Source organism: Nipponia nippon, unplaced genomic scaffold (genome assembly GCF_047370975.1).
Source record: "Nipponia nippon isolate SJK-2023a ecotype South Korea unplaced genomic scaffold, ASM4737097v1 scaffold_25, whole genome shotgun sequence".
Classification (NCBI taxonomy): domain Eukaryota; kingdom Metazoa; phylum Chordata; class Aves; order Pelecaniformes; family Threskiornithidae; genus Nipponia; species Nipponia nippon.
Window position 1 is genome coordinate 6,285,057 of NW_028262342.1, and position 9,204 is coordinate 6,294,260.

Sequence of the window (9,204 nt, forward strand, 5' to 3'; positions counted from 1 at the left end):
CTACTAAAGCTTTTGCAAAACCGATGGTGTTTCAAAAAGCACTTTGTCCTCACTGAACACATTTCTAATGAACCAAAATTTTTGTTGGAAAATTCCCAATGTTCTCAGTTATCGAGTGTTGCTGCAGAGAAAGGAAGAGATGCAGAGGGAAGGACAAGACTTCCGACTGCTTGTAGACCCCACTGAGCACACACTCAGGCTCCATTCAGGTGCTTTTCCACTCCTGAAACTTTAAGGACTCAGTCAGTTTTGCTTGTAGGACATAAAATTTCTTTTATTATGAACATAAAAATGACTATTTTCATTCTACATTTTTCCCCTACCCAGCGAGGGATTTTCTCATTGCGAAAAATGCTTAATCCAAGTAAAAAAAAGATATAAATTTTTATATATACATACATACACAATGTCTCTGTACATTTGTTACTCTGTACAACCAAGGCACCAGCAGAAGTGACAATGGCACATGCAAGACTTTTTTGCTAGAGATGTCATGTCAAATTGTTGTGAATTTGTTCAAATTCACCTCCGTTCTCACTGAAACAATTGCTCCTTTTTATCTGCCTCCTCCCTGGGTGACAGGGGAAGAGGGAGGCTGAGGAGGATGCCTTAACTAAGCAGCGGTGAACGTGTACACACATAACTCTGATCCGCCCAGTGACTGCCACAGATTTCTTGCATTTGGCCACTACTCTAGGAAGCCATGCCTGCCTGGCAGTCTGCAGCAGGCAGTCTTTGCTGCCTCTCCCAGCACATTTTCACCCAGAAGAGATGCTTGGGAGACCGGACCAAACTACAGGAGTCTTTTCTCAAAGACATTTAACTCATATTTTGCCTAAGTAAAGGCTGAATGCAGATTAAAGCAAAGCCCTCCAAAACCAGCTAACAGTTACAATACTCCCATCACCAGTCATTTTCACCGCTGAAATAAAGTCTTCTGCTCTGGGGAAATAAAGGGGGGAAAAAAAGAGCAACTTCTGTTGATAAAAGCCCGTATTTGAGAATGGACAAAATAAAAAAGTGCGATCAATAGCATGGCCTTGCGGATGGCAATCAATACAGCTTTATTCCATAATCCACGTTTTTCAGCACAGCATCTTTCAAAACAGCTGGTGAAGGCGTGAACTCTCAAAGGAGTTGTGCTGTGTTGAAACTAACAACAGAACTGAAAAATAGCCTGCAGCAGCTGTTAAATCTTGCCACTCATACTGCTAAAAAGTAATCTCAAAGCAGAACAGGGTAAACACCACACTTAGCGCTTTTAAGTTAGAAGTGCAGCTGCAGTCAGAAAAGTGAGAATAAAATGCCATCTTAGCTCTGTATTTACACTTCACTCTCTTACCAACACATCAGATGCCTTTAATTTATAAAAGAAAAGTCTGTTTGCTTTTACCTGACAAGAATACAAAGAAAGAAACCTCTCTGGGATTCTTCTGTCTCTGTTAATACATGCTCCTTAGATTATAAGGCCAGGCAAGGTTGATTGCAGAAGTTCCTTTTCTAGCCTGCCAGAGAGCCACAAACGAATTATGCCTTTGTATTCTGTAGACCCTGCTGGGAAGCACCGAGCAGCAAGAACCTTTGTGTCCCCTGTCTCTTCAGAGACTAAATCCTGCCGACATGAGAACAAACCAAAGTAAAGGAGACAATTCCCATCTGTAACCCGGTGGCCTTCAACGCTTTTAAGGCAATTGACCATTGACCGTTCCAAGTCAGCAGGAGAGCAGAGGGCAAAGAGGGAGCATCGCAAACCAGGATGAGAGTGTAGTTTGCTAGGCAGAGAGAGACCGTTCTGCTGCTGCTGCCACTCAGACGGATTGCCTCTCCTATCATGCTCCATGCCTCTCACCCACAGCAGCGGAGGTGAACCCCCCGGTTTCTCTTCCTCTGAGCAGCCAGCTGGCCACATCTCACTTCTTTCTACGGATCTTGGGCTTTTTCACTGGGCGGAGGTAGGGATTGTCTATCACATTTTCCTCCCCGTTCCGACTGCCTGACAGGGAGGTGTTCTGCTGTAACACTGAAGCATTCTCCTTTTCAGGTCCTGAATCATCCTGCCACATTAAAAAAAAAAAAAAAGCATAAACAACCAAAGTTAGGCTAAACAAGGCTTAGAAGTTCAAACCACATAACCTATGGGCAAAACAGACAATCAACAGCCAAGATAAACAGGAGCACACAAGGGGCGGCATTGGAGGGGAGGACTCCTGATTTCTAACACAAGAAGATCCCCTTCGGGAACAGCGGGATTCTAGGACAATCCTCTCTCCCCTAACACTGAAATGAAGGCTGTACTGAAAGCTCGTGATCCAACCTCATTTTGCATTGCACCCTGCAGAAAGTTAGAGAACCATGTCAATGTTTAGTCATTTACACTGGGTAAAACGTAACCCACTCTGCCATTTCCCACCCACTCTGCCCAGCTGCAAGGAAGACAGGCGAAGAACCAGGTTTCGTAAGTTTAAGAAAGTTGGGCCCGAGAGACCTTGATCTCTCCGGCTCGGCGTACCGTGCTCATGTGCAGGGGGAGGTTCTCGGTGTCTGTCTGGTCGTCTTGCTCCGATGAATCTGTTTCTTCCATTTGCTGCATTTCCAGCTCAGAGGGGAGAAGAGCTGTCAGGTAGGGTACGGTGAAAGGCCTGGCAGCAATCACTAGGGTCAAGGAGAAGGACACAGTCAGCCAGCTGGGAAAAGACTCCTCAACTCAGAGATTACGAAGCACAAGCTAACCAGCTACTTAGAGACCAAACACTTTCACTGGTCCTGGTTTTAAACACACGCACTCTTTTCCTGCTGCTCCCAGGGATCAGGAATGAAATCTGCTGTCCCTAAAAGATGGCAGTCTCTAATTTCCTATTTTCTGAGGCCCCTTTATGTTTCCAGCCAAGGACACAGCATTATACTAACACAAAAAATCCTTCCTGACCTCCATAAAAGTTCAATTATCTCACAGGCTGAAGCATCCCTTAGTCCCCCTTAAGGTAACGCTGACATCTGTGCTGTCAGTGAGCCTTGGGAAGGGAGGAATTCTCATCACTTCTTTGCAGACAGAGAAACAGGAAAACCTCCACTGCCTACCACAAAAATATAAGAGAGAAGAAATTACTTGTTCAAAAGTTACAGAGGGGAGGATTGGGATGAGCTTTGAATTTAGCGCCTATCAGCCAAGGCCTTCCCTACCAGCAGAAGAAAGGGAGCCTTTGGTGAGGGTGGAAGCCTACCATTTGGCTTTGATTCTGTTTTTCATCCCCATTTTAAATAGAAAATCCCTCATTTCCCAGCCTTCCAGTGCCTCGGAAGGGCAAACACAATGTGATCCTTCAGTGCTCACCTCCTGCAGTAGCAAGAACTCTAACGGAGTGCATACTTAGTTAGACAGCCGTCATTTACAGCACGAAGTGACCTTGGTAACTCACATGGGAATGTGCTAACGTCATCTTTGAAGAGGCTCTGCGTTTCTCCCGTCTTAGCCATGAAACGTGTGAGAGCTCTTTCTACATCGCGCCGTTGAGATGCTGCCTTTTCCCGTAGGACTTGATAATCAGATACAGGCTCCCGGTATGTCTGTGGAGCAAGGAGGAAAAAAAAGAACACCGTTAGTGGATGCAATGCAGACAGCTGAAGTGCAAAACACTACTAGGATGCAGAGGCTACAGCAGGCATGGACCTTCAACATGCACAGATTTTCAGGCAGCTACTGATGTCAATCAGCCCAAAATCTACAGCAAGGGCAGCCCGCAAACAACAAGCGACATATTAAGCCAGGAGAAACAATGTTTTGGATAAACAGTACCAGCAGTGCAGTAAAAATATTTATACACCACTCCTGGTGTCACTGACTTCAGACAGACCCCAAATGGCGCAGACGTCTTTTTTCACTCACTGGTGTCTTGATGTAAGTGTGAGGATCTGGAAACTCAGGGAAATGGCCAGGAATGTGGGATGGATGTGGCTTGTTCTGTCCAGCTGTCAGGGCCTTGGGAGTCACGGGCTGGTTTGTCACAGGCGCTACAGTTAAAAAAACACACACAAATCAGCCAGCTACATTCTGCCAAGCGTTAGGGATAAGGTGCTAGCTTACACGGAGCTGTGACCCATGTCTCCAGGTCCTATAAAAGGGACAGAGCACATCCCACGAGCAATAATTTCCGAGTGTTTGGCATCCCAAAAGGGAACAAGGATTGCTCAACGCCTCTCTCCTACACAAGGAGAACAAAACCATCTTGAGGATTCTCATGTGTAACGAGGATGCTGAAGCAAAGGCAACTTGGGCAGAGGGTGCCCTCCTTCACCTCTTACACAGTCATTACAGGAATCCTTAACAGAAACTGCGCTTCCAGGAGCACTGGACTGCATCATCCACCAGAAAAGCAGGAGCTCTCTGGATGCCAGCAGAGAGGAATGCCGAATAAGAATTCCTGCATAAGAAGAGAAAGGATTTCCCACATACGGGCAGTGATGACCATCCGCTGGGACCGCTTGGCATACGCAGGAAGCGTTTCAACATTGAACCCTGAAACAGAAAAGAGGAAACAGAAATCACACCAAGAGTTTTTCCTGTCAAAAATCCCTTCTCTTAGGCTTCTTCAGATTTTTTCCAAGGGCTCCAAATTACATGAGAAAGAAAACCACGCACTCTGTGCATATTCATACTGCATCCACAGCAGTGATATCCGAGTGCCTGCACGAGGCCCAGAACAGTGGGCGTCACACAAACACCAGAAACATCGGGGACAGATTTTCCTACCAACGCACACACCCAAATCCTCTGCAATGCAGGCAGCTGGAACTAGTGGGACCGGTCAACTACTCACCCATTTCTACTAGAGTAACCATGATATCGGAGAGCGTAGGCTGGGTTCTGGCTGTATGTTCACAGTAGGACTTTGCGCTCCTTCCAATTTCAGAAATATCTGGAGGGAAAAAAACCCAGCACCACATATTCAATTCAGATAGTGACCACACGTGTATCAGCCCAACCCTGGCTTCAGAGACCTGAATTTTTAGCAAATTTAGCAAGGAATGAAAAATAGCTCCTGGAATCCAGTCTCTTACAGCCTGCATAGTTAAAATTAAAGCATGTGCAAAGTATGGAGACACTAAAGATCAGAGAGTCAGATGTTTTCCACAAATGCAAAAGGCAAATCCGCATCACAGGCACGAAAAAATACAAAACCTAATCACCTCTTGATTTCAGAAAAATATGTAAGCTGAGATCCTAGGCACATCCCCCAGAAGAGCAGGAGCAGAGCTGCCAAACACAAGAGCTTCTACAGCCTTAACTAACCCGATGTCTGGAACTTTGTTATTTCTCTGTTTAGCCTGGCAGCATCTCAATATGTGGAGCTTATTAGGATACCTAACGAGTATCTAATGAGTACTCACTGAGTGAGATAAATAAGTACTTCTGAGTTTGGATAAACAGCTCGCGCTCACAGAAGGAAGCGACTGCAGGGCTGTGCTCTAGCCACCGCCTAGCCTTCCGCTTTTGCTAACATCATTAACACAATAAAAATGGGAAAAAAGAAAAGAAAGAGGGAAGGCAGGTTTTCTCTGAAAACAGAGAAACGAGAAACTTCAGGGGATCGCTGTGCCTTTGCTGGACGCTCACAAAGCCGGACACTCACAGCTCTGTAACATCTCCGTCAGCGTCTCCACCGCCGCCTTTTCAGCGCTCTCGAAGCCGGCTTCGGTGAGCAAGGAGCTGACCACCACCTGCAGGGTCCTCCTCCGAGCCAGGTAGTAGTTATCCGCCGGCGTGCTTGCGTGCTTGTTGCCCGACCTCTGCGGACGCAGACCCCCGTCCCGACATGAAGCCACCGGCATGAAGCCACACACACAGATCTATACACGTACATCTACACACACACAGATCTATATACATCTACACACACACACATATATACACACGCACACAGATCTATACATATACATCTACACACATACACACACACACAGATCTATACACATACATCTACATGCACACAGATCTATATACATCTACACACACACATATACATACACAGATCTATATACATCTACACACACATACACATGCACAGATCTATACCTATACATCTACGCACACACACAGATCTATATACATCTACACACTCATACATACACACGCACACAGATCTATACACATACATCTGCACACACATACACACACAGATCTATACATATACATCTACACCCACATACACACACACACACACACACACACACATACATACATACATACATACATACATATAGACACGGTGCTGCAGGCACCACCCAACGCGCCCTTTGGGGCGCGGCCCCTTTAAAAAACCCGCCCCGCGCGCAGCCCCGCCTCCCTGCCCCCTCCGCCGGCCAATCCGAGCGGAAGGACTTGAGCCAATTAAGCCCCGCTGCCGAGCCCCGCCTCCCTCCGGCCATTCGGCCAATCAGCGCCTCCCTCCTTTCAGCCTCCGCCTCCAAGCCCCACGGGCAGGCCGCAGGCGCCTCAGCGCCATGGGAGGACTAGGCCGCCGCCGTTCCGCCCGGCCCCCGCGGGAGACGCCCCCCACAACGGCCCCGCGTCCCGGGGAAGAGCCGCCGTTACCGTGCCGGAGCCGCCGGACGCTGTGTCGGCCATCTTGGAGCCATAGGGAGCTGTGCGCATGCGCCAGGTGCGGCGGCGGGGGGCGTGTGCGCGCGTTGCGGCGCGCGCGGGGCATTCTGGGATTTGTGGGGGGGCGGGGGCTGCCGCTGCCCGCACCGCACCGCTGCCCGCACCGCACCGCTGCCCGCCCCCAGCGGCGTGCCCGCGGCAGGGCGGGGGTCCCCCGGGCGCTCCCCTGCCCGCCGGCGGGAGGCGGGTGCCGGTCTGGTACGCGGGCTCCGAGCGCCGGCTGCAGCCGTGAGGCAGCGGGGCGGGGTGCTGAGGCGCGGCCCGCCCCGCCCCGCCCGGTTCCGAGGCCCCGAGGAGCGGCTCCTTCCCCTCCCGAGGAGTGCTGAAGCTTGCGGCTTTCCACGTCTTGTCCGGGCCCCTGGGGCAGAGCCCTCACCCTGCCCCCGCAGGGCAACCGGGACGGCGAAGCCCCGCGGAGAGGCTGGCGCTCGCAGAACGGCCCGCCTTCCCCTCAGGAAACGGCTTGCAAAGTACCGGCGCTGTGCCAGCAACCCTGTAACCATGGGAGCCCTTAGGGTTTTCCTGTTGTAAGAAATACGTACTCTGAGCTGAACCTCGGTGTACCAGCGTGTGCGCCTAGATCTTTTGATCAAAGCTTTGCTGTCGGTTAAGTGTTTCAGAAAGACAGAACAGGAAACCCCCACACTACAACTCCCACCCCTCGCTTCCTGTTGAAGTACATGTGTGGGAGAGCAAGAACATTGTGAGAACCAATTACTGCATGTGAGAGGGGAAAAAAAAGTGATGTAAACAACAGCTGCCACGCTGGAAATTAAAGGTCCTGGTCGCATTTGGTTTGGATGGCAACCCAGCTTCCACACGCTGCTGGCTTTTCAACAACAACAGCAGCAAAATCTGTTAACAGATAGGGAAAGCGAGGAGGCAGAGGAAGGTGGAGGCTGGATTGTTCAAAGCAAACACGCCTGCAGAAGCAAGTTCCTTGATCATCAAAGGTAGGAGGCAACATCGTTTCAGAGACTGAAAATGTGATAGAGAGGGCAATCTTATGCCTTATGTGGTCAGGGACAAGCAAAGCTGTTGGCAGAGGGCTGGTGGAGTATAATTGTGCCAAAGATATTAAAAGTACCTTGAAATGGCTGTAAATGAGGGGGTCGGTGCTGGCTGGGGATCTTGCTGCAGTTTGTCTATGTGAATTCCCAGGGTGTCAGCATTCTGCCAATCCGTGAGGCAGCCGCTTTGCTGTCCCTCGGCAGGGACGTCTGTCTCTGCCAGGGCTTTGCAGTGGAGGTGGGGCAGGCTCTCAGCCCCATAGCATGTTATGAAAAGAGAGAGATGCTGAAGCCTTGTAGTTTCAGCTGAGGAACTTGTGGAGGTCTACATGCTAGTGAATAAGCTGACGTCGCAGATGAATCTAGAAGAGGGGAAATGTGAGCGCTTAACGTTGATCAGTTGCAATTTGCTGGGTGACTCTCGAGAAGTGTCAGACCCCAATTGTTCAGACGAGAAGGGGAGTGATTGCTGGCAGGTCTGGACTGAAAACATCGGTGTAGTGCTGGTGCTGCAAAGACAGGCGTGAGTTGAGCCAGAAATGTCTGTAGGAGCGCCAGGGGAGTTTCAGACTGGTTGGTACTACGCGTGGTACCACGGGAAGTGTTGTGCCCCTCGGTCTCAGCTTGCCATCAAGTTAATTTAACCAATTTACAAGTTGATCTTGTAGCCAACGTAGGGGATGAGTAAATGGGGAAGCAAGTGTGGACAGGTGCTTTTGCTGATGAATGTTGTGTGCATCAGAGTACTAAGTAAGGCAGCATTTCCTCTTCATAGTATAATATGCCAGCTATCACACTCAGCAAGGGAAAAAAGAAAAATAAATGGTGTGGCGCTAGATCCTGAAATCTTTCAGGCAGAAGAGAGATCGGACAGGGGCCCAGTGCAGAGTGAGGGCGTAGCATGCACGTGTTTGAGATGCGTGCAGGTCAGGACTCAGTCTGCTCTTATCTCTGCTACTAAGTCTCTCTTTCACCCCCCCATCTGTGGAGTGAGGAGGATGAGGGTGTTATTTAGCTGAATTATCTTACTGAGATTGTGAGGGCTGCGATACAAAAGCAGCACATGATAATTGATCCATAACTCCTGGTTGGTTTATTGCATGAGGGCAGTTGTCTTTGTCTCTTCTCTCTGGTACTTTGTAATGTCACTTTTCAGCCTGTTATTTACAGCACTTGCCTTCAGGAGTGTTTATATATGTAACTGCTCCATGTACAACAGACAATCCTGAAGAATACAGACTGAGATCCAGCACCCTTCTCCTGCTCTGGGGAATTAACCGCTGATCTGTACAGCCACAGAGCTTCTCTCTGCCCCAGTTGACTTAAATTTTTTTCTGTGCAATGCTTGTTTCTGTCCATATGGATGGAGGGCATCCAGTGTCTTCCTGAGCAGACCTGGAGCATCTTTCTGGGAGTCGGAAATTGGAGAGGCTGAGCAGGTAGTGAGAACATGAGCACAGTCTTTCTTCCTCCAGTTTTTGTAGGAAAGGAGGAGCCCTGCAGAGGCAAGATTTCAGACCCCACACATCCGTCAGC

At 49.2% G+C, this 9,204-nt stretch overlaps 1 protein-coding gene across 1 annotated transcript; it reads right to left on the bottom strand.

Moving 5' to 3' along the window:
* Nucleotides 1-291: 291 nt before the first annotated feature.
* On the bottom strand, nt 292-7,609 carry TAF8 (TATA-box binding protein associated factor 8). Its single transcript, XM_087762255.1, has 8 exons — nt 6,590-7,609; nt 5,628-5,784; nt 4,815-4,913; nt 4,451-4,513; nt 3,884-4,008; nt 3,417-3,564; nt 2,510-2,652; nt 292-2,054 (listed from the first exon to the last, which is right to left on the bottom strand). Exons 1-8 carry the CDS (start codon nt 6,647-6,649, stop codon nt 1,911-1,913), a joined length of 939 nt encoding a protein of 312 aa, XP_087618381.1. The 5' UTR covers nt 6,650-7,609; the 3' UTR covers nt 292-1,910.
* Between the last annotated feature and the right edge of the window lie 1,595 nt (nt 7,610-9,204).

What these genes read in the sequence shown, in the direction of transcription:
- TAF8 (XM_087762255.1), bottom strand. Translation starts at nt 6,649, where the DNA reads ATGCGCACAGCTCCCTATGGCTCCAAGATGGCCGACACAGCGTCCGGC. An exon ending in GCGGATGGTCATCACTGCCC is followed by an intron (nt 4,009 to 4,450) that starts GTATGTGGGAAA and finishes TTTTAACTGTAG; the next exon opens with CGCCTGTGACAAACCAGCCC. An exon ending in ACACTTACATCAAGACACCA is followed by an intron (nt 3,565 to 3,883) that starts GTGAGTGAAAAA and finishes CTTGCTCCACAG; the next exon opens with ACATACCGGGAGCCTGTATC.